This window comes from Bos grunniens, chromosome 16, assembly GCF_055505025.1.
Source record: "Bos grunniens cultivar Pamir isolate PY7600 chromosome 16, Bosgru_T2T1.0, whole genome shotgun sequence".
Classification (NCBI taxonomy): Eukaryota; Metazoa; Chordata; class Mammalia; order Artiodactyla; family Bovidae; genus Bos; species Bos grunniens.
The window spans coordinates 4,757,097-4,782,776 of record NC_141180.1 but is presented as its reverse complement, the minus strand read 5'-3'; the positions used below and the strand labels follow the sequence as shown (position 1 = coordinate 4,782,776).

The following is a 25,680-nucleotide window of genomic DNA, read 5'->3' as shown; positions in this document are numbered from 1 at the left end:
CAGAAGTGCGTGACACGTGTAATTCCTGAACCTGTTGGGGGTTCTGTGGCATCAGCTGGTTCTGGGGCTCTCCCGCTTTTGGCTTGGTGTCAGCTCTCTTTGGCTTCCTAAGTCTAGTACTTCTCACCCCCTGTAGTCCAGCTTCCAGTGTATATGTGTATTTATGGCTGTCTACTCCCTCAACCTCTGTCCTGGCTCTTGGAAGTTTATGGTGATTTATTCCTTTCAGTATTATTTTACAATTCGGGGTGGGTCTGATTTATTGAGGTATGATTTACATACAGTATGAGAAAACTCACCACTTTTAAGTGGCAAATGCATACGATTAGTAACTAGAAGCACACTCATGATATAGAATATGTCCATGAATATTTCTTTATGATCCTCTGCATTAAGGCCCTTCACCAGTTCCATTCCCCAGTGACCACTGAACTGTGTCCAGTGATATAATTACTCCTTCTCTAGAACATCAGGAAAGTGGAATCATGCAGCATGCAGTCTTTGGTCTGGCTTCTTTCACTTCGCATAATACTCTGGAGATTCCTTCATGTTGTTCTGTGGATCAGTAATTTGCTGAGTAGTGGTCCAATATATGATATATTAAAATTTATTTACCAGTTGATGAACATTTAGCTCTTTCCGGTGTTGGTCATTATGAATAAAATTGTTTTCTTTTTCAAACAATTTTTTGTATGGGCGTTATGATTTCATTTCTCTTGGGGGAAATGCCTAGGTGTGGGATTGCTGGGTCATATGGTAATATGACCATTTTATAAGACACTTCAAATATGTTTTTCAAAGTTCCTACACTATTTTGAATTTCCACCGGCAATGTATGTGATAAGTAACTGATACAGCAAAGTAGTCTTTTAAGTTACAATGCCTTTCTGAAGACAAAAGAGGATTTTTTGAAAATATATTGGGATCAAACCAACAGCACGATGTAACTATTCTGAATTTCTATGAACATAAGAACATTGCTTCAGAATATAAAAGTGAAAATTGTCAGAACGAAAAGGAGAAATAGAGAAAATTTATAGTCACTATGAAAATGGAAAGAAAGTTAAAGTCACTCAGTCGTATCCGACTCTTCGCAACCCCATGGCCTATACAGTCCATGGAATTCTCCAGGCCACAATACTGGAGTGGGTAGCCTTTCCCTTCTCCAAGGGATCTTCCCAAGCTAGACATTGAACTCAGGTCTCCTGCGTTGCAGGCGGATTGTTTACCAGCTGAGGCACCAGGGAAGCCCAATATCTAATCACTATGGGAGGTTTTAATGCATCAACCTCAGCAGAGAGAATAAGTGGAAAATAGTGAATAATGCTATAGAAGATCTAAATAACACAGTTAACAAACTTGATCTAATTAATTCTTACAGATTTTTAATATGGCAAAGAATAACTCACAATGGAAATTAGAAAACATTTTAATATAATAAAAAGCAATTGTGAGAAACACAGCAAAGCTGTATTTTTAAAGAAAAAATTATCATATTAATAAATTAGAAGAAATCCAAAAAAGTAAATAGCAAGTTAAAAAGAAAGTAAAATTAGGGGAGGGGGGGAAAGGTAAAAGTAGAAATCTGTAGGACAGAAAACCAAGAAACCAAGATAGTATAGACAAACACTACAAAATCAAAGTTCATTATTTGAAAGATGAATACAATTATTAACACATAGACAAGAAAGATCAGTTATAATAAAGGGGGCGTGAAGGAGAGTTTTGTTTTCTCCAGGTGCCCATTAGCACTTGGTATTGTCAATCTTTGTCATTTAGTCATTTGAGTGGGTGAGCAGCAATGCATGTGCTCAGTCCTGTCCAACTCTTTGAGACCCCATGGACTGTAGCCCGCCAGGCTCCTCTGTCCAGGGAAACTTCCAGGCAAGAACACTGGAGTGGGTTGCTATTTCCTTCTCCATTGAGTCGCCATACTGTTTTAAGCCATACAGGCTTTCCTGATGGCCCAGATGGTAAAGAATCTGCATGCAGGGCAGGAAACCTGGGTTCAATCCTTGGGTCGAGAAGATCCCCTGGAGAAGGGAATGGCAACCCACTCCAGTATTCTTGCCTGGAAGTTTCCACGGACAGAGGAGCCTGGCAGGGTCCCCAGGGCTGTGAAGAATCAGACACGGCTGAGCAACTAACACTTTCACTAGGCTTTTCATGGGGTTTAGATGCAGCAGGAGGAAACACAGGTGGATATCACCATGGTTAAGCAGGAAACTCTACCCAGAAGGATCCTAACTTCTAAAATAATGCAGGAAAAAGAAAGGAACTTTGGAATCAGACAAATCAGAGGTTCAAATCCCCCTTCTCTATGACCCTGTAAAAATAGCTCATTCCCTATAAAACTCAGTTTTCCATCTGTAAAATGCTTTGCACAAATGCTGTTAGAAGTTTACTTTTAAAATTGCACCGTAAGGGCCTAAGACATAAATGCTAATTCCCTTTTGCTGTGTGTTTTTCCATACAAATGCTTCAATTAATGGCTTAAATGAAAATACTTCATTTTCAGATTTTTTTTTTTTGATGTGGACCATTTTTAAAGTCTTTATTGAATTTGTTACAATATTGCTTCTGTTTTTCTTTTTTCTTTTTTTTTAATGTTTTTTGGTTGTGAAGCATGTGGGATCTCAGCTCCCTGACCAGGGATTGAACCCACACCCTCTGCATAGAAGGCTGTTTTAACTGCTGGACTATCAGGGAAGTTCCAAGATACTTGATTTTTTTGTGCTCCAATTAAACTTTATTTATAAGACAGATGGCAGGTCAGATTTGACTCACAGGCTACACTTTGCTAATGCTTGCCCTAGAGTTTACAATATACATCTTTGACTTATCACAGTATGCCTGTAAATAATACTGTACCTCTTCAAAGTATCTCTTAGGAACTATGCTACAGTTCACTTTCACTTTTTTCCTCTCTTACTTTCCACTGTTATTCCAAGATACCTGATTTCTGAAGGAAGGGGAAAACCATCATTATTACCACTAACAAAATGCAACAAAACAAAGCAAGATTGAAAACGTAATTTCCTCATATGCCTAGGACGGTGAGAGTTCAGAGAGCAGAGTTGCGATATTTATTTCTCCTTTTTTTTTAGTTTGGACACAGGAACTCTAAGTACTATACATGTTAGAACTTTTGAATATCTCTTCATTTTCCTCCCTATCCTCTGCCCTCTGCCCCCTTCTCAGACCTCTGCCTTCCCATACTTTCATGCTTTTCATACGATTGGCAGAGCAATGCCCATACCTCTTATGCTTTTTCTTTTTTTCTTCTGAAAATAATGCCATTCCTTCACTTGCATTCATTTAAAAAGACATCTCAGATATATGTATACTTATGGCAACCCACTCCAGTATTCTTGCCTGGAGAATCCCACGGACAGAGGAATCTGGCAGGCTATAGTCCATGGGGTCTCAAGAGTCGGACACGACTTAGTGACTAAACCACCACCACCACCATGGTTGATTCACATTATTGTACAGCAAAAGCCAACACAGCATTGCAAACCAACTGTCATCCAATTATTAATAAATTAAAAGACATCTCCAGTACCTTTTCTCCAGTGAGGCTTTCCTGGTAGGCTTGCCCTGGACCCTGTGATCACACAGCACCCTTCCTCCCATGTTCTGTTGTGACATCTCTCCGCTCTATTCCAGTAGGTATGCACTGAGCAGATACTGTATGACAGGTAATGTTACAAACCCAGAAAACACCAGAGACAAGGTCTTCCCCTTTCCTTAGTGGAGCTGGAACTGCAGTGAGGAAAACAGAAAACAAACGTGCACAGAAGAAATAAGCACACTTCACATATATATAAGAAAGTAAAACATGATAAAGGTTTACAAAAGGGGTTCAGAGAAAGCTTTTCTCAGAAAGTGACATTGTGGCTAAGACATGAACAGCTAGAAGCCAGTCATACATTTGACGATGTGATTGGAAAGCCAGTGCTTGAAAAAAAACAACTATGGGAAAAGGATGATTGGTTGAGTTTTTCCACAGGGACTAGAAAAGGTCTGCTCTCAGATCAACCCTCCTGATAACACATAAGCATATGTTAACCTTCTGTGCACAGGCACTGGAGGGGAACTTTCAGCTGCCAGAAAGACTCCAAGCAAGAGAACTGTGAAAACCCTCACTCTTGTGTGATGAACCAGTCAATCGCTAGCTTTCCATCTTCCCATCACACTCTTGGTGACCAGACCACATTAAAGAGAACCAATTCTCCTTTTGCAGGAAGAGGTTTACCACTTTTACATATTTCTCAAAGTTTTCATGCTACTTTCTTCTGACAGTAGTTGATTTATGTCTCCTAAGAGCAGACTATTCATTTCATAATTTTTAAAATTATAAGCCTAGACCATTACCCACTGTTATATTAGGAATATTGTGAGACTGGAAGTAAAAATAAGAGAATGGTGTACTAGATAAATCCATACACAAAAGATAGTGTTTTGTGATCTGATGTGGTTGAGTTGCCAAATCAAACAGCTTCTCAATATACATAATTAAGAAGATAACAATGCTGTGATCATAATATGTGTAGATTCAGGGGAAAATTATACACATGTAGATATCCAGTGAATTTGGGAAAAAAATCACAGAAGTATTGCTTTCTTGCTGGTCATCATTCCAATGAGAATTTCAAAAATGTTTCCCTAGAACAGAGAAGCTTTCAGAAATTTGGAAGTCCATACACTTTACATCTGCTTCCTTTCGGTGGGACTTAGCCTGTCATCTGTACGATGCACATAATATTTGTTGCTGGGACGATTATGAATAATATATGGAACCACCTGACGTGCTTGGTACACAGAGTAAACCTTCAGCAAATAGTTGGTGTTTAATTTTATATTTTCATTCTTCTATGCTTTTCTTTTTAGACCACACATGATGATTGTAATAAAGCAGTCATAAGCCAAAGTATTGTGTTCATTCAAATATTAGTTTCAGTTAGACAGTATATTCAGAGACAATTTTGTATCTCATCTCCCAGGATACACCCAAATTCCTCCATGAGAGAATGTGAATTTCAAAATTTAGGGATTATGGGGCAATTTAAAAATCCACCCCATCCCTCAACAGCACTTCTACCTGAGAAAAGGAAAATGCAAGAGAAGCAAAGAATCTGAAGCCAGTCATTTTTGTTTCTTACTAGCAGCTATATGAAAAAAAATGACAAATCATCATTATGACAGAGCTCGTTATTAGACATAATTTGACAAATTCATCGCTAGAATGCAGTCAAGTTTGCATTCTCTTAATGAGTTCATTTGAGGTGCATGAAGAGTGGAAGTAAGGATGTTCTTTAATTTTATCATCCACCATTTGTTTGCATGCTTCATCTGATGTTTTTCCTTGTAGGTTCCTTTTGCAATAAAAATGACACCAAGTGCCTCTCCGATTCTTGCCAAAAGAATTCTACGTGCAAGGATTTCTCAAAAGACAAGAGTTGCCGTTGTTCAGACACAGCCGTTCACGGGGACAAAGACTGTGGGGAGGAGGAGGACCCCTGCCTCTCCAGCCCCTGTCCTGGACACGCCACGTGCGCCCGCGTCCCGGGGGAGAGGCGCTCTCGGTGCAGATGTCCTCCCGGGCACAGCGGGGCCGGCTGCGACACCGCCGCTGGCCCCTGCGGGTCCGGCTCCTGCCTGCACGGGGGCGTCTGCCACCAGGACCCCGGGCCCCCTGTGTGCGTCTGCCCCGCTGGCTACGCGGGAAGGTTCTGCGAGCTGGACCTCGACGAGTGCGCGTCCAGCCCCTGCCTGCACGGCGCCGTGTGCCAGGACAGAGGTGACGGCTACTCCTGCTTCTGTGTCCCGGGCTATCAAGGCCGGCACTGCGACGTGGAAGTGGACGAGTGTGTGTCGGAGCCCTGCCGGAACGCGGCCACATGCCTCAACGAGATCGGACGGTACACCTGCCTCTGCCCGCGCGGGTTCTCTGGTAAGTGGGGGTCCAGTCCGGGGCGGGGAACCTAGCCCTCTGCTTAATGTGATGGAAGCAGAAGAGACCTTGAATGGCCCATCCAACTGCTTCTGAACATGGCCTTGACAGGAGCTCATCAGCAGATAGGGGGCCTCCTAAACTACTCAAAATCCACCCAGCTTGAGCGTTTGTCACTGTTGTTATTGTAGATGCAGTCTAGACTTAAAGGGCGTCTGGGACCTGGGCTTCGGGGTCAAGGCAGTCCAGTCTCCCCATCAGAGCAGACGCCCTTCCTCCCAGGGCCGTGGGGCAGCCTGGTGGGGCTGGCCACGGATGGACACAGGATGTCAGAGTGTGACAAACACACCAAGGATAGCAAGGCTGACTGAGAATGGCCTTTGAGATAAGTCATGATTTTATTATTTTGAAAAGCCACTTCTTGCTGAATCTCATGGAAACAGCAAATAATAAACCCATTTATCTATTCACAAAGTTTCTGCTGATGTTGATTTAGTAACAGAGTAACAAGTAGCTCATTCATTATAAGGCTCCTGCCTGCTCAGTCACTCAATCCTGTCCAACTCTTTGTGACCCCGTGGACTGTAGCCCACCAGGTTCCTCTGTCCGTGGGATTCTCCAGGCAAGAATACTGGAGTGGGTTGCCATTTCCTTCTCCAGGAGATCTTCCCCACCCAGGGATTGAACCCAGGTCTCCTGCATTGCAGGCTGATTCTTTTTCATCTGAGACCCCAGGGAAACACAAGAATACTGCAGTCCCCTTCTGCAGGGGGTCTTCCCCACCCGGGGGTGCACCCGGGTCTCCACACTGCAGGTGGCTTCTTCACCATCAGAGCCACCAAGTAACTATGATTAGTTATTACTTCCATAGTAGTTTGCGTCTCTATTAAAGAACTCCCTGTATTCTGTCCTCTTCTTCAGATTATCTGTGCTTTTGTCTCCTCCCACTAAAGTGTTAGTTCTGAAAGAACAGAAGTCATGTTTTCTGTTTATTCTTCAATTCATCAATACTTTGGGAGTATTTATTATACTAAGTTAGTGAATTAAAAAGAGGAGTACTCAGCACAGTGAATCATGGTGAAATAATAAACTGTTAGTGAATTGTTCTAATTAATTCTTCCTTGTTTCTGGGTACTCTTCCTAGTAACAAAACTGGTGTAAATAGATATTAAACTAGATTTTACTTTCTCTATTACTTTATGCATACTTTACGATGGTAGAACACGTGTCCCATGGAAAATTATTTTGTTCAGTATCTTTAAATTATCTAATATGCTAAAAATTACAGGCATACTAAAGTAGCTCATAAAACAGTACTACCTCATGAAAAACCCTTTGTTCATATTCCATATTATCATGTCCATTCTTTTGAGTTACAGCAATTGAATTTCAATTATTAAAATTTTTAATTTTTTATTGAGGTAACTGACTTATAACACTACATGTTTCAGGCACACAGCATTATATTTCCACTTTTGTATACACTACAGTGTGCTCACCATCAAAATCAATTCTATTAGTGTTTGAATAAAAATGAGAAGTAAATTTTTATAGGACTGCTTTTGGGATTGCATCCGTTTATAAAGTCACATTGGAAAACCACTATAGCTTATTAAGATACTATCTCCTGTTTCCTGCTCCTAGTACAATATCATGAATGGTGACTGAAAGGAACAGACATAAAGGCAAATGTTTCAGCCATATAAATTAGTTTTCTACAACAGCCTTATAATTGCAAAAACATAGCTTGAAAAATTATGTTTTACAGTGTATGTGTTTTTTTTTTTTTTTACTTTTACATTTTAATTGAATTGTAAGGTTTCCTTTAAGTGGTCTAAATTTGGCATAAAAGATGTCAAGGATGTATCCCAAATGTGAAATGCCTCTTGTGGTCTTTCCTCTGTGCACCTCTGTGTCCTCGTCCCTCTTCTTACGGGGACACCAGTCTGACTGGAGTAGGGGCCACCTTAACAGCCTCACCTTAGTGACATGCTCTTAGTTCAAGTGTTTGCAGTGGATCATTCTGAAATTGACATCTTCCTTAGAATTAGCCCGGTTGACTAATAAACTTTTTTCATGTTAAAAATGCCTGCAGTATGAGATAAATAGAGCGATGAGAGGGCAGGGGGAATGCCAGTTGGATGCATGATGAAGCGAAGCAGTATAGGAAAATACCTTGGTTCCTCAAGTGAAATAGATCTTTGATATAAAAATAATCTTTGGGGAAATAAGAAAAAGCACTGTAATAAATGTATTTATTGATTGTAAGATGCATCTCATTTCACAAACAAAAATGTATGAAAATTTATTTTTTTATTCAAGAAAATGTCTTAGTATGTGGAGATTAGTTAATACATGGAGACTAGTTAGTACATGGAGACTAGTTAGAAAGCATTGCAATACCAGGTGTAAGACATTAGGACCAGTCTGGATGAGGGACTAAACGCAGGTAAGGGAAGAACAGGTGTTCACATCATTAGGAAGAAGACTTGCTGATATTATCACAGCCAGAATATTTTCAAACTTATTTTACCCACAAAAAACTTGAAATCTCTAATATGAAAATGAGAATGCATTAAATATTCAATTGCCATTTCCAGCTTAATGAATTTGTAATCTGTTTCAGTGGTTCTCAAATCTTAGCATGTAACAGACTCACCTGGAGAGTTTAATAAAATACAGCTTCCAGCTCAATAGATCCGAGGTGAGGTCTAAGAGCATGCATTTATAACAAGCCCCTACGTGGTGCTGCTGCTGCTGGTTTGGGGACCACACTTTGAGAGAACACTGATGTAAACAGTTAAATGGGTTGTCACATGACATCTTTGATTCTTATTTTGCAAAGCCTGTAAGACAAGGATCAACCCAAAGTAGTTATACATGCATTTGTATATATTTATATTTTATTTTTTATATAGGGCTTCCCTAGTGACTCAGACAGTAAAGAATTGGCCTGCAATGTGGGAGACCCGGGTTTGATCCCTGAGTTGGGGAGATCCCCTGGAGAAGGAAATGGCTACCCACTCCAGTATTCTTGCCTGCAGAATCCCATGGACTGAGGAGCCTGGCGGGCTATAGTCCATGGGGTTGCAAAGAGTTGGACACAGCTAACACACACACACTTATATATTTATTTTTATATGTACTGCATATGTATGTGCATGTATATAGTAATTTTTTTTTACTAGAAAAAGTTCCAGATAAATGATATGGGTAAAAATAAATATTTGAGTTCATTCAATCATTAGTGAGTGACTTTGGAGTTTTTTTAATTTGTGTCAAAGTATAATTTACACTATTGTGTTAGTTTCAGGTGTATAGCAAAGTGATCCGTCTTTTGGATGGATCATTTTCCGATTCTTTTCCATTCATTATAGGTGATTAGAAGATAGTGAATATAGTTCCCTGTTGTATATAGTAGGTTTCGGTTGTTTTTCTCTTTTATATGTAGTTTTGAGCATCTGTTAATCCCAAACTTGTTGCAGAGTTTTGAGCAGAGGACTGAAAATGTTCGACTTGCGTTTTAACAAAATCACTCTGCTCCTTGTGCTGAGGATACACTGAAGGGAGAGGTTAGGGTAGGATTAGAGTGCCAATGAAGGGTGATATAATAATCCAAGCAAGTGGACTATTATTTAAGAGGAAAGAGTGAAAGAGAAGTATCACATTTTAACACCACCACCTTGTTTCCTTTAAATTTTAGGACAGAAATGAACACTGAAGGGTCATGAATGATGCAAACAAGAGAGAGCACGCGTTCCCTGGCCTGCTCTCTTCTGCCCTCTGGTGGGAAATCCAGATTATTCGGCACGGGTCTGCCCTTCACAATAGTTGTAGCCACAGGGAAGGCCCCCTTAGAGGCTGGCGGATAAACCGTGTTATCATGCAGCTTCTTTCTGCACACCTGAAACTTACTCTACTTCTCCACATCACATGATATAGATGCTACTTACTTAAAATCTATAAGACTATAAGACCTTCTCTCTCTCTCTTTTTTTTTTTTGATAATTCTTCATGTTCTTCTCTAAGCTTTTTCCAATAGTCCTCAAAAGGTAGCCAGCTCTGACACTGCCATTACAGTGGCATTTATCAAAGGCATAATTTGAATTTCAGTCAATGTGGAGATTCTCACCTAGGCTTGATGTTCCATCTGTTCTTAATGTATTTTTGTTCAGGTAAATCACTTTGAAGCTATGGTGAATCAAATGTGTGATTGAATGGTCATGAAAATAATTTGGGGAACATAAAAGTATTATGTAAAATATGATCTTATTTCATGGAAAATATTTTTATTACCATTACTATTGAAAGTTTTTTGTTGAAAGTGTAATCCTATTTGCAAAATTAAGACATGAAACTTAATGAACTTATATCCATTACCAGGAATAATTTTCATAGATAGTCCATATTTATATAAATATATGAGGCACCAGTTTAAAGAACACTTAAGTATTGATTCTGGAGTACCTACCTAGATACCTCAAATTTTACTCACCATATAATACACCCATAAGAATTATCTTTCAAATTCCAAAGGCAAATAATGTGTAACAGCCTAAAGAGAAATTCTGAATTTCACAGCCTATATCTTTATTTTATCAAAGGAAAATGGTAGTTTTCCTATACGCTCTTAATTGTGAAATTGACGAATTTTTGGTGGGGTCATGCAAAGGCAGTTAAATACTGCTCAGGGCTTTGCTCAGGAACAGAACCATTTGAAATAGTTTTCATGAGAAATGCAGTTTCTTGCTGTTGACAAATGTTTGTTGAATGAGAGCACAAAGTAACAAATGCTATTTGCTCAGAAAATATTCATCACAGTTTTGCAAGCACTGGACACTGTGCCAGACCATGGAGACCTAAAGATGGCTAAGACAGAATTTATCCCTGACAAAATGCTCACAGCCTATTCAGGGAGAAAGCGTGTGAACAAAAATTACAGTCTCTCTCTGAACAGAGTGCTGGGGAAGCAGGAAGAAAGATGCCACTCAGAGTCAGGGAACACTCTGGAGAAGAAGTGGTCCGTGAGCAGAGCAGGGTGCACCAGCTCCAGGATGTGGAGCTGAGACTCTTGTACTCTGGCTGCATTTATTATTGTTTTTGTGTGAGTCACAGCGAGCTGAGAACAAGGGGGAGGGCTGCGGCAGCGTTTTGGAAAGAGGTGGTGTCTCTCCCGTCCTGTTTGCTGCTGGTTGGCCTGTGGTCCAGCTGGCAGTGTGGACGGCGTGCTCCGTCCTGAACGCCTGCCCTCTCTGGCTCTCCTCTCAGTGCCTTGCAGCTGTGCACAGGTGCACGGGTCTGAGAGAGGAGGGTGCGGCCATACGGGTGCCAGTGTGCAACGTGGGGAACGGGACACAGGATTCCAGGCCGGGCTTGGACCTTCTCCAGCAGCGTGATGACGGTAAACAATGAGAGTCCTGAGTTTCCATTTCCTCACTTTAACAAATAAGCATCATGTTAACACCTAATGTCAGGGTCTTGGTGAGAATGAAATGATTTAGGGACAGTATTTCCATAAAATATTTAAGGCTGTGTGTGTGCTGGCTTCACTATTTTAACATCTTCAGTATTGCTGCTGCTACCAAAGCTGTTTACACAACCCTGACCAATGCCTCTTGCATTATATTTGAACTGCTTTCATTTTGAATAGATTAGAATCCTACTCAGGAATTGGTTAACTGAGGCGGTAGGCCCAAGACTCTATGAGTTTAAACTGGAATACTATGATGTGTCTAGGCAAGAATTTAATTTCTGAAACTGCTATATCATAAAATAAAGGAATTAAGGATTTGTTAATATTATTTCAATACTCAGGAATAACAATTATCAAGAAAGATAATTGTTACAATTACAAGATTATCATTACAGAAGGCTGAAATGTATAATGTTGGCATCACTGATTACCCATAAAGCCTTTGACTGTGTGGGTCACAAAAAATTCTGGAAAATTCTTGAAGAGGTGGGAATACCAGACCAGCTTACCTGTCTCCTGAGAAACCTGTATGCAGGTCAAGAAGCAACAGTTAGAACCGAACATGGAACAATGGACTGGTTCAAAATTGGGAAAGGAGTATGTCAAGTTTGTATATTCTCACCTGTTTATTTAACTTCTATGCAGAGTACATCATGCAAAATGCTGGGCTGGATGAAGCACAAGCTGGAATCAAGATTGCCAGGAGAAATATCAGTAACCTCAGATATGCAGATGACACCACCCTAACGGTGGAAAGTGAGGAACTAAAGAGTCTCTTGATGAAAATGAAAGAGTGAAAAAGCTGGCTTGAAACACAACATTCAAAAAGCTAAGATCATGGCAGATCATGGCATCTGGTCCCATCACTTCATGGCAAATAGATGGGGAAACAGTGGAAACAGTGGTAGACTTTATTTTCTTGGACTCCAAAACCACTGTGGACAGTAACTGCAGCCATGAAATTAAAAGATGCTTGCTCCTTGGAAGAAAAGCTGTGACAAGCCTAGGCAGCATATTAAAAAGCAGAGACACCACTTTATTGTTTTTCTGGTAGTTATTTGTATGGATGTGAAAGTTGGATCATTAAGAAAGCTGAGTGCCAAAGAATTGATGCTTTTGAACTGTGGTGCTGGAGAAGACTCTTGAGAGTCCCTTGGACTGCAAGGAGATCCAACCAGTCAATCCTAAAGGAAATCAGCCCTGAATATTCATTAGAAGGACTGATGCTAAAGCTGAAGCTCCAATACTTTGGCCACCTGATGCAAAGAGCCAACTCAGTGGAAAAGACTCTGATGCCAGGAAAGATTGAGGGCAGGAGGAGAAGGGGGTGACTGGATGAGATGGTTGGATGGTGTCATGGACTCAATAGACAAACTCCAGGAGATACGGAAGGACAGGGAAGCCTGGCATGCTGCAGTCCATGGGGTCACAAAGAGTCGGACATGACTTAACAACTGACAACAGCAACAGATAATAATACATAATAATAATATGTAATAAGTAAATATGATTAAAATAATAAAAGAATACATCTATTTTCATGTTTTATCAGGGTTAAATTCATTACTGATAATGACTTTGGTTTCATATAAGATAAGAATGAAAACCTCTGCAACTAAAATAATACACAACACCAAGGCACTGCTTATTGTCCGTGGTGGCTTCTAGAAGTTAAAAATGTGAGGTGGCACAGAGCAGTCTCCAAACTGATGAAACTCAATTGTCTTTCAGAGACAAGTCTTAAGCTTGTAAAGTCTACATTAAGCAAATGCTTTTTTAGAAAGTGTGTTAATACATTTTGGTATCCTTAGAAAAGGTGTGTCTAAATGCACAAGCCAGAAATCTTATTGGATAAAAATTCAAAATGCTCCCATTGAAAATAAAAGTCCCAATTCTAATTTCTCACGTTTGTGTGTGTTAAGTTGCTTCAGTTGTGTCTGACTCTTTGCCATCCTATGCACTGTAGCCCACCAGGCTCCTCTGTCCAAGGGATTCTCCAGGCAATAATACTGGAGTGGGTTACCATGCCCTCCTCCAGGGGATCTTCCTGACCCAAGGATTGAACATGTATCTCTTTATGTCTCCTGCATTGGCAGGTGGGCTCTTTACCACTAGCGCCACCTGGGAAGCCCTTAATCTCTCATAATATCTTGTTAACTGTTATTATGGTAGCTTGACACTTTGAATCAGAGCAGGAAGTCACACAGACTTTTCATTGCTTCAGGAGGTTAAAAGATTATAAGTGACACGTAGAAACCCAGGCCTCTATCGTAAACCCATTGTGGTAATGGAAACGTGTGCTCTGTGCCTCTGCCCCGATACTGGCTGCAGATACGCTCTGATGGCTGTTGTAACTGATGTACTGTACATCACTCCTTCAGGAGTGTATGCCAGGAATGGCATACATGATTCTTACTCAAGAGCAAATTGTGCACAGAGCCCTGTTAGTTATTGAGTATATTGGGTAAGCAGCGGGTTTTACAAGGAAGGAGAACAGCTGTGTGCAGTCGAGAGGTGTGAGAGATGGTGGGCTGCGAGACCATCCTTGCAGGTGGCTCCAACAGTGTCCATATCTTTTATCTTTTAGATATCCATATCTTTTAGAAGCTTCTGTAGCATTCCAAGACAACATGCTTTTTCCTGGAAACAAGGAAGAAACTATTTTTAAAAATTAACATGGACAATGGTAAAAGCAGATCTGTCTTTTATAAAGATCACTCCTAGAAAAGAAATGTAGAGAGAGATTTGGAAGAGAGAAGCCAGCAGTCAGACAGGATGAGAGATGGTGAACAGGGTCTGGGCAAGTTTACAGCGATGCGGATGGCACCTTACATCCATTTCTAGGGGAGGAACGACGGGATTTGACGGCTAATTAGGGCATGGGAAATAGCGAGGAAGATCGTGGTAATTCCTGGAAAACTGGCTTGAGTGACCTGGATGATAACCCTATTCTCCGGCAGGGGTGGAAGAGAGGGTGGACGGAGGAGAGAGAGTTGGTATTTGGAACTGCTGAACGATGCCTGTGAGATAGTTGCTGAGACGTCCTGGAGATGGCTGGATTCAGAAGGGCAATCTGGCTCAAGTTACAGATCAAAATCGAAGAGTTTCTGAGAAGATGTTAAAGGGAAAACCTGCTTCCTGGTTTCCCTGAGAATGGTCACGTGCCCCCATAGTCTTTTCTCAAATGCAAATAAGTAAAACATGTTTTATTTTTTTCCAATGCACCTTTAATTTGTTGGCCTTTGCTAGAACTTGGCATTTTTTGGGTGGAAGCACTTTCCACACAGCCCTTATTAAAGGGTTCCTTCCTCTCTCCTTGAGTCTCGGGGCCAAGAGGGAAGTTGACTTTCTCAGCCCACTGCTCCTGGAAGACCATCATTTAGTTCATGACTCTATTGTCTTCCTCGTAAGCTGTTCCTTTCCTAATCCTGACTCTGCCACTTTGTAGCTTTTTGATCTTGTTTAAATTCTTAACTTCTCTGGGCTGCAGTTTCATCCTTAATAAAATGGGCATCATAGTAGTACCTCACGGATAATTTTTTGACAAACAAAATCAGATCATGCGCATGAAAAGCTTAGCACAGTATCTGGTGTGAAATAAACTCAGTGAATGCCAGCTGTTACCATTAATAACAGGCAAGGATCTTTGTCTTCAAAGCAGTTGTGGGATATAAGCAAGTAACAAGTAAAATATAACAGTGGACGGTCTGTGGAACCCAGGAGGCTGGAAAGAGTAAGGAAAATGAGCAAGACTTCACTAAGGATGGGACATTTAACAGAAGCCTTAAAGGATAACTTCATCAGGTAGATAGGCGGGAAAGAATTTTCCAGAAGAGGGAGACAGAGCAGTGTGTCTAAACTTGAGTGAGGGTAGAGGGACCTAGTGGGTTTGAGAAAAAGCAAATGGTTTCATAGGACTAGAACGTAGAGGGGTGATATAATTGTCATGGGAAAAGAACTTGGAAATATTACAAAGATGTTTTGGTACCAGAGTAAGTTTTTGGTTTATCTAAATCCATTTAGCAGCTATTGCAGAATTTTATGGACCAGGCTTTTAGACTTTCTTGAGCTTCTTCTTTTCGGTGACCCCTATCTCTATTCCACTATAACCATACAACAACACAACTTCAGGTCAGAGCCTGCCCTTGTTCAAAAGGTTTTACCACCCAAATTCTCACAACGAAATGGCTCCAAAATCACTGTAGATGGTGACTGCAGCCAGGAAATTAAAAAACACTTACTCATTGGAAGGAAAGTTATGACCAACCTAGATAGCATATTCAAAAGCAGAGACATTACTTTGCCAACAAAGGTCCATCTAGTCAAGGCTATGGTTTTTCCAGTGGTCATGTATGGATGTGAGAGTTGGACTGTGAAGAAAGCTGAGCGCCAAAGAATTGATGGTTTTGAACTGTGGTGTTGGAGAAGACTCTTGGGAGTCCCTTGGACTGCAAGGAGATCCAACCAGTCCATTCTAAAGGAGATCAGTCCTGGGTGTTCTTTGGAGGGAATGATGCTAAAGCTGAAACTCCAGTACTTTGGCCACGTCATGCGAAGAGTTGACACACTGGAAAAGACCCTGATGCTGGGAGGGATTGGGGCAGGAGGAGAAGGGGATGACAGAGGATGAGATGGCTGGATGGCATCACCGACTTGATGGATGTGAGTTTGAGTGAACTCTGGGAGTAGGTGATGGACAGGGAGGCCTGGCATGCTGCAATTCATGGGGTCTCAAAGAGTCGGACATGACTGAGTGATTGAATTGAACTGAACTGAAACTTCTGTTTCCTTGCTTCTATTGAAATCTTACTTCAGCTCTAGCAGAATCTCCGTCTCTGGGCCTCTCTGCATTTGTGCCATCCGTCACTCTTTCCTTGTCTTGATGTCTCCCCAACCAGCCTGGGATTTATGCCATGCTGTGCTGTGCAGTGCTCAGTCGCTCAGTCGTGTCTGACTCTTTGTGACCCCCATGGACTGTAGCCCACCAGGCCCCTCTGTCCATGGGATTCTCCAGGCAAGAATACCGGAGTGGGCTTCCATGCCCTCCTCCAGGGGATCTTCCTGACCCAGAGATCGAATCTGTGTCTCTTACATCTCCTGCATTGGCAGGTGGGCATTGGCAGGTGGGCATTGGCAAGTGGGCATTGGCAGGTGGGCATTGGCAGGTGGGTTCCTCACCTCTAGGGCCACCGGGGAAGACTGGGCTTCCCGGGGAGCTGTTTTAATGATGAGCCTCTTTCCTTAACTTTCTTGCCCTTGACCTGCAATTAGTATTTTGCAACTTTCCAGACCTGGGAATCCCCATTGCCTGCTTTCTTTTATCCTGACTTAAGGGCTGTTGTGCCACCTCTGATATTAGCTGACTGTAGTTATGCGTTTAGTATTGTTCTTGGTGCACGCACGTGTGCTCAGGTGTGTCTGACTCTCTATAACCCCATGGACGGCAGCCCACCAGGCTTTTCTGTCCATGGGATTTTTCCAGGCAAGAATACTGAAGTAGGTTGCCATTTCCTACTCCAGGGGATCTTCCCAACCCAGGGATCAAACCCATGTCTCCTCCATTGGCAGGTGGTGCCACCTGGGAAGCCCCTAGTATTGTTCAGCAGGTATTTACATGTCACTTGTAGATTTTTAAAATCATATTTAATACAGTGGCTACTTCATGCTTTTCCAGTTTCTAGCTCCTGTTCTCTCAGCATCACATCTGTATTTAACTGAGTTGGAAGCTATCCCAGATTCCCTGGCAAATTTATCTTTGCTTCCAATTACTTTTCAAAATCTTAAAAAATTCTACCTACTGGGAGAAATCAAGGCAGGAACACTGGAAAGAACAAATGACTGGATCGTCCCTGCCCTATCCTGAGCGTTAGCTGTGTGCAGCCTCACTCGGAGGTGGAGAGTGCGTGCAGTCCTGGGCCGTCTGCCCGCAAACCCACGTTCCTCTACTCGCCTGAGATGAGCGGCAGAGGAAAGGGGGAGAGAAGGAAAGAGAGAGCCACAGGGACATTTGTATAATTCTCTCACCCAGTGTTAGAAAGCAGTGATTATTTCGCTTACCAGAAAAAGCATTGGCAGTTTTTCAGGCTTGCACAAGCATTCTCCATAAAATCATTCACCTCCATATATTCAGGTTTCGTGTAGTTTTCTCTGTTTGCGCATTCTGTGGTGTGGCAGCCTGGGAATTACGGTGGCCTCATATGTCTTCAGAGTTCTAAAAGGAAAAACAGGACACTCACAACCTCTTTCCTGGGTCCCAGCATGTGTCTGGGGTCCCATCCAATCCCCAGGTCACCGAGGATGAGGGTGAGAAGTCTGGGGTTCTCCTCAACCTGCATTTCTGCTGTATGTTTGACCCTCAGTTTCTCTCCTTTAATCTGAAGGTTGGACCAAACCCTGAAGACTTCTGCTTGTTTGAATGTGCTCCTCCAATATTTTCTGTCCTAGGTCTGCATATCAATAGGGATTTGGTTAGGAAAAAAAATTCATTTGATGTATTTCAGATATGAGGAGTTTCATACAGGAATTAAAGGCTTGTATGCAGAACAGGCAATGCAATTTGTAAGCCCTTAATTCCTAGATGAGGACAGGGATTGTGGTGATGGTTCCATAAACCAAAGGATGTCAGAGACTGGCAGCCAAGCCCCAGAAACAGGGTGGAGGCCTGGAGTAGAGTCTTCCTCACACCCCTGCAAAGAGCCAGCCAGTCCCGACCACATCTCCATCTCAGATTTGGAAACTATGAGACAACAGATTTCTGCTTTTTAAGCCACTTGATTTCCAGTAGTTTGTTGTTGTTCAGCCGCTCAGTCGTCTCCGACTCTGCAAGTCCATAGACTGCAGCACATCGGGCTTCCCCGTCCTTCACCATCTCCCAGAGTTTGCTCAAGCTCCTGTCCTTGGAGTGGGTGATGCCATCCGAACCAGGCCAGAATACTGGAGTGGGTTGCTATTCCCTTCTCCAGGGGATCTTCCCAACCCAGAGGTGGAACCCAGGTCTCCTGCACTGCAGGCAGATTCTTTACCGTCTGAGCCTCCCAGGAAGCCCTGGCAAACTCATACAGGGCCCTTCTAGGCGCAAGGCCCTGAGTGACAGCAAAGGTCACATGCCATGAATTCCAGGAGACTGGCCCTGCTTGTCAGATGGCTGGGGCAGGGGGAGTCACAGAAATTCCTGGGAAAGATCTTCACCAAAGCACTGAAGTGGGGGTTCTTGAAAGCTCCCCAGAAGGTGCTGCAGCTCTGAAGGATCTCTGGGAAGTTCCCAGACACTCCATCCTGCAGCCGTAGGAACGAGTGGTCTCCAGGCTCTCCGGGGAGCTGCTGGGAAGCCCACCTGTCCCCGTGAGTCCTGGCTTCTCTCCTACCTCCCGAATCCCTAAGTGCCTCTCGTCAGCAAACTCAAACCGGGAACTGCATGGAGAAGGGAATCTGAGGGCACATGTGTCCCAATGTCTCTCTGTTGCAGGGCAGGTGGTCTTGGGAAGGGGTGACCACAGCGCTGCGCAGACAGCAGACTTCCCAGTGCCCTTGGACTGACACTCTCTGCACTTGAAGTTTGGACGTCACTTTCCTTGGGTTCTAACAAGACCGCCTCCCCACCCCCCACCCCCCACAAGGCAAGGATGTCTTTTCACAAGGTATCGGGCGAGGTCGGGCAGAGGCAGGAGCAGCGCTGGCCCTTCTGTTGGCCTTAGGGCTATGAAGTGAGATCTCTCTGAAGTGAACTCTCCTCCGTCCAGGGAATATGACCTTTCCATATAAGGAAAAGGGGGGGGGGAATTGATGTAGCAAGTAAGCAAGAAGAGGGGAGGAGGAGGACTTGAGAAGGAAAGAGACAATCAAGTCCAGAAGCCTTTGAAGAGACTAAAGGAGAACCCACCGAAAGCATCGCCAGAACCAGGAGGAGATGGAGGGCTTTTTTGCTTTAAATTAATTATAGAAGGAGGAAGGGAGCATCTTTAGACTATTTGCCAGGAACGTTGCTTCTCCACCAAAGCCAGTGCGTCAGCATGGAAATCTCTCATCCTTTTCCTTTTCTGTTACCGCGGCGCAGCCGCTCAGTCATGGCCGGCTCTGCGACCCCATGGGCTGCAGCACGCCAGGTCTCCCTGTCCTCCCCTAAATGCATGTGATTTCAGTCCTTCTTTGAATTTATGTCTTTAAAAATATCTGGTTGTGAGAGAATGTCTGAACTGTCTTTGACAGCTAATGGAAGTCACGCAGTTCAGAGCGGAACTACCCGTGACTGTCAGGAATCCGTGACGTCACCTTAGTCGTCCGCGTACACGTAGCGATGTCGCTGTGTAAGTTACAGTGCGTCCCCGAACCTAATAAAGTCAGAGGGTTTTTTCCTGTCCTGTACATTTTTCTGTTGACGCAGAGTTCCTTTTATTTGTGTTTTTATCCCAACCTTTCTACTTTTCTTTCATACAGAAAAAAAAAAAAAGTGAAAGTGAAAGGCACTCAGTCGTGTCTGACTCTTTGTGACCCCATGGACTATACCCGTCCATGGAATTCACAGAACTATAAACCAACTCCAACAGATCGGTTCAGCTCCTGGAGGTGTTTTTGTGAAAGAATTTAACGTTACGAATTTTCCTTTTCTTAGACAATTAGCCATAGAAGGGCTACTCAGTAGCTGCAATCAGTTTCTGTCGCTACATAGGGTTACAATGACACGGCCCCATACTCAGTGACGCTGTTTACGAAGTGAATGCCTCCAGGCAGACTGGACCGCACTGTTCAGGTGTGTTTTTGAAGGTCAATTCACTATCTATACTTGATGGCTGTATGCGTGAGAACAGTAAACATCCAAATGAAAACTGAAGATCATAGTTTTCCAGATGTTTCATCTATGGAGCCAAGCATCTGGAAATACAAAAGCATCTGGATGACTGACTGCGCTCATCACTTTTCATCCAGCTGTTTTGGCATCACTCAGATGTAGATCAAATCACTTTTTCCTTTTTTTCCCATATCAGTACCTCTGAAAAGCTGTGATAAGAATCACATTGTTAAGCAATATTAACAGTGATAAGACATATCAAATAAATCCAAAGCAAAGAGTTGTTTGTACTGAAATTGAATTTAAGCTTTTGAAACACGTTCTTACACATGCATCAGGATCACTTGAGAGCTTAAGTATTTGAATGACATTGTTATAAATGGAGCTGCAGTGTCTACAATAATGGTTTCTAATTTATTTATCTTATTTCTTAAGCAATAGGAAGTAACCTGAGTGTATAACAGATAGGTATATGAATTTTATTCACATCATGAAATAAAGTTTAGGAAAGTGTTAACAAGTTTTAAACCACTTATTTGGCTTTATATGTTAATGGTGTTTAGTAAATATAGATGACTAAAATACCAAAAGATGTAATCCAAAGCTATTAGGATGTGAGAGTTGAACCATAAAGAAGGTTGAGTGCTGAAGAATTATGCTTTTGAATTGTGCTGGAGAAGACTCTTGAGAGTTCCTTCAACAACAAGGAAATCAAATCCTGCTGCTGCTGCTGCTGCTAAGTCACTTCAGTCATGTCCGGCTCTGTGCGACCCCATAGACAGCTGCCCACCAGGCTCCGCCGTCCCTGGAATTCTCCAGGCAAGAACACTGGAGTGGGTTGCCATTTCCCTCTCCAATGCATGAAAGTGAAAAGTGAAAGTGAAGTCACTCAGTTGTTTCCAACTCTTAGCGACCCCATGGACTGCAGCCTACCAGGCTCCTCCATCTATGGGATTTTCCAGGCAAGAGTACTGGAGTGGGGTGCCATTGCCTTCTAAAGGACGTCAATCAATCCTAAAAGACATCAACACTGAATATTCATTGGAAGGACTGATGCTGAAGCTGAAGCTCCAATACTTTGGCTACCTGATTTCAGAAAAGCTGACTTACTGGAAAAGACCCTGATGCTGGGAAGAATGGAGGGCAGGAGGAGAAGGGGACGACAGAGGATGAGATGGTCAGATGGCATCACTAACTAGGTGGACATGAGTTTGAGTGAACTCTGGGAGATGGTGAAGGACAGGGAAGCCAGCATGCTGCAGTCCGTGGGGTCACAAAGAGTCAGACATGACTTAGCAACTGAATAACAAATATTTAAAAAATAATTATATGAAACATTTCTAAAAGAATTGATCATTTATATCTTTCATAGATTCTTTTTTTTTTTTACTTTAGCTTAGATTTTTTTTAATTTAAATTTATTTTAATTGGAGGCTAGTTACTTTACAATATTGTATTGGTTCTGCCACACATCAACATGAATCTGCCACGGGTGTACACGTGTTCCCCATCATGAACCCCCCCTCCCACCTCCCTCCCCATACCATCCCTCTGGGTCATCCCAGTGCACCAGCCCCAAGCATCCTGTATCCTGTATTGAACCTGGACTGGCGATTCATTTCTTATATGATATTATACATGTTTTAATGCCATTCCCCCAAATCATCCGACCCTCACCCTCTCCCACAGAGTCCAAAAGACTGTTCTATACATCAGTGTCTCCTTTGCTGTTGCTTTTGCTGCATACCGGGTTATCATTACAATCTTTCTAAATTCCATATATATATGCGTTAGTATACTGTATTGGTGTTTTTCTTTCTGGCTTACTTCACTCTGTATAACAGGCTCCAGTTTCATCCACCTCATATATTCTTAAAAAATAAAAAATGTATCTGTTATTGTATTATTTTACATGGCAGAAATAAAGATACCAAAGCATTGCTGAAAAACTGCTTCAGAGATAGAACGAGAACACCGGTGTCTACTGGTCAGTTCAGGGGTCTTTCCCTTCACCTTGAGTTCAGTTGCTCAGTCCTGTTCAACTCTTTGCGAGCTCTTGGACTGTAACCCATCAGGCTTCTCTGTGCATTGGATTCTCCAGGTAAGAATAATTGAGTGGGTTGTCATTTCCCCCTCTGGGGGATCTCCCCACCCAGGGGTTGAACCTGCATCTCCTGCCTTGGCATGCGAGTTCTTTACCACTGAGCCACCGACCTTACTAATGCCAAATAAAACTGACAGAGAAATTCCTATTTGCAGGCCGGGTGAGAAATAGCCAGACCTCAAATAGGGATACTTAGGGACTTTGGGGGAGAAGGCAATGGCACCCCACTCCAGTACTCTCGCCTGGAAAATCCCATGGATGGAGAAGGCTGGTAGGCTGCAGTCCATGGGGTCGCTAAGAGTCGGACACGACTGAGCAACTTCACTTTCACTTTTCACTTTCATGCATGGAGAAGGAAATGGCAACCCACTCCAGTGTTCTTGCCTGGAGAATCCCAGGGACGGGGGAGCCTGGTGGGCTGCCGTCTATGGGGTCACACAGAGTCGGACACGACTGAAGCGACTTAGCAGCAGCAGCAGCAGCAGGGACTTTGGGAAGGTCATGTCCACACTGCTATATTTAAAATGGATAGCCAACAGGGACCTACTGTGTAGCACAGGGAACTCCGCTCAGTGTCATGTGGTAGCCTGCATGGGAGGGGGCTTTGGGGGAGAATGGATATGTGTATATGTATGGCTGAATCCCTTTGCCGTCCACCTGAAACTTTCACAACAGTGTTAATTGGCTATATTCTGATATAAAATAAAAAGTTTAAAGTGTGAAAAAAATGGCAAGCCACTTACCTACAACAGATACTATTCCACAATTTTCCATTTTTACTGATGTAAAATTTAAATTCTTTTTCTTCTCAAAAACCATTCAAAGTTAGCATGCTGGCGTCTCTTTTTGGGTCGGCATTTGTAGAGTCTAGTCACAGCTGTAAATGGCAGGTGGTGCTGGAATAGCCTATTTCATTTTCTGTCAGAAAAGAGGACAGACAATTGAATAACTACTAAAAACCTCTGAGTTCTTGAGAAATTCCTCTATAATTTTAATTCACAATTTGTTATCCTAGGGAATAGGCCCAGGAATAAAGATGAGCAAATATAGATAGCTCCCTTCTGTATCTTTTAAAACCTATATGCACATTTGATTATTGTGTATCAAATACTATTTCAGCTTCCCAGGTGGCACTAACGGTAAGAACCTGCCTGCTAATGCCGAGATGTAAGAGACACAGGTTGAATCCCTGGGTCAGGAAGATCCTCCAGGGTAGGAAATGGCAACCCACTTCAATATTCTTGCCTGGAGAGTTTCATGGACAGAGGAGCCTGGCAAGCTACAGTCTATGGGGTCACAAAGAGTTGGACATGACTAACCATGAATGCACCATCAAATATTATTTAGACAGATTCAGTAGAATACTTTGTAATCTCAGTGTGACTACTTTTGTAAATCTTAAACTTAGCTTGCTTAGGAAATAATCTTCACCTACTATTTGGGGAGGGGGAAAATACAGATTTTTTAAAATGTAATTTTACCTTAAAATGAAGTAGCTTTTAATAATAGCACTAAATACGTTGAGTTTAAGTCACAAATGGATTTTCTATTTAAAAGCAACATTTTACAGTGGTATAGAAAATGTAAATATTTCTATGCAAAAAGGATACTAGGGAAATAATTGCACATTGTACAATAAATAAATATTTGTGGAAAGAGAAAGTACTTTTTCTCTAGCAAATGTGTAGTATACTCCAGGTATTACGTTAGGCACTTTAGAACGCATTGGAATTGTAATAAGTATCCTGTGGGGTAATTACAACTGTTGGTCCCATTTTTCAGGTTAAGAAACTGAGATTAGGAAAGGTCAAGCAACTTTCCCAAGGTCACACAACTAAAAGAGGCTGTGACAAGATTCCAATCCAGGCCATTTGGCTTTGGAGTCTGAGCTTTTATCCACTGAACAATGTGATGCCTAATTAAACTAAGTGTTTAAAAATAATTTAAAGACATTGGCCAGTCCCTTTCAGGCTTCCAACAAAAGTACAGTAAACAATTACTTTGTTCTAAAAATGATTTGTTTCTACGGACTAAAAAGCCACAAGCTGTTGCAGGCGATGGTTTTTTGTAAGTGACAGCTGCTCTGCTTTGTGAACTTCCCGCAAGCCTGCCAGAAAGTTAATATCAATTACAATTAAGGAGGAAAATTATTTTGGGCAACATCACATTTGACAAGAGCTTTGGCAAACAAAGCGTTGCCAAAGAGCGAAAATATTAACACTTCGCTAAAACTTTTCCTTTTTTTTTCTTCCCGTGCCGACTTTTGCATAAAGGTGTAAACTGTGAACTGGAAGTTGATGAGTGTTGGTCCCAGCCCTGCCTCAATGGTGCCACTTGCCGGGACGCTGCGGGGGCCTACTTCTGTGACTGTGCCCCGGGATTCCTGGGCGACCACTGTGAGCTCAACACGGACGAGTGTGCCAGTGCGCCGTGTCTCCATGGCGGGCTGTGCATGGACGGAGCCAACAGGTACGCTTTCTCCCGAGAAAGCACTCACTGGCCAGGAGCTACTGCACCACCTCTGGCGAATCTGGAGATCTCACAACCCCAGCTTAACGTTTTCAGAGTGCTTTTTATGCTTCAAGTGATTCAAGGTTGTAGCAGTCACGCTTTATTAAAAAATGCATCCTTTGGAGGGCCTCTGTCTCAAGAGAGAGCATTTTCCAAGTCATTCTTGTAACAGTTTAGAATTTCTTCTGTTATAGAAAAGTGCCAGTCTTCCACATCGAAGAAACAAAGGGGAATCTACCTTCCCTATCCATGGTAGATGCGAAAACAAAGCTGGAGTTATTCTGTATGTGAATGTAAGATTGTACTTATGAAATGACAAGCATATAAATCAAGTGGTGAAAAAGAAATCCTTTAGGAATTTTATCTAAACAGTGTTGGCAAGGGCAGTGATATTAAATTAATTATGTCTTGAATTTCTAGTTGTTTAGGGAATTAGGTGAGTACTTTTGAGCCAGCAGAGTGATGTTCCAAATTAGAGTCTAACACTGACTTCTCAGCAAAAACAAAACCAAACAATAAATCGCACCTTAATATAAGGCATATAATAAATTTGGATGACGGTAGTTGAATTCATATAAAATATTTTTTGGAAGAACTTTCTAGCAGTTAAAGCACAGGCATTGAGTTATCAAACACTTGAGTTTTAACTGCTTAGCACTTGGCGGTGTGTTCACAGATCCTCCGGCAGCTCAGTGGAAGGCAAGGTGGGCCTTAAAACTCCCCCTCGACAACAAGGAGTCTAAAGTTTGGAGAAGTCAGGGGACCCCCACAGGTTCATACAGTTAATTCTTTGCAAAGGAGGATTAGAATCCAATTTTATTTAATAATAAGATATAATTTATCCCACATCT

At 42.2% G+C, this 25,680-nt stretch overlaps 1 protein-coding gene and 1 long non-coding RNA gene across 4 annotated transcripts in view; one reads left to right on the top strand and one right to left on the bottom strand.

The window, feature by feature from the left end:
- The window catches only part of CRB1 (crumbs cell polarity complex component 1), a 265,536-nt gene that overhangs the window by 108,167 nt on the left and 131,689 nt on the right, over positions 1–25,680 (top strand). For all 3 annotated transcript variants that reach the window (XM_086343218.1, XM_086343217.1, XM_086343216.1), the window contains 2 exons: positions 5,375–5,956; positions 24,592–24,787. In XM_086343218.1, coding sequence (XP_086199344.1) covers positions 24,771–24,787 — 17 coding nt within the window. In that variant the 5' untranslated portion in view covers positions 5,375–5,956; positions 24,592–24,770. The remainder of the gene's footprint in view (positions 1–5,374; positions 5,957–24,591; positions 24,788–25,680) is intronic.
- Positions 17,605–23,236, bottom strand: LOC147356067 (uncharacterized). Its single transcript, XR_015143019.1, has 2 exons — positions 23,062–23,236; positions 17,605–17,640 (listed from the first exon to the last, which is right to left on the bottom strand). It is a non-coding gene; the product is annotated as an uncharacterized LOC147356067 (long non-coding RNA).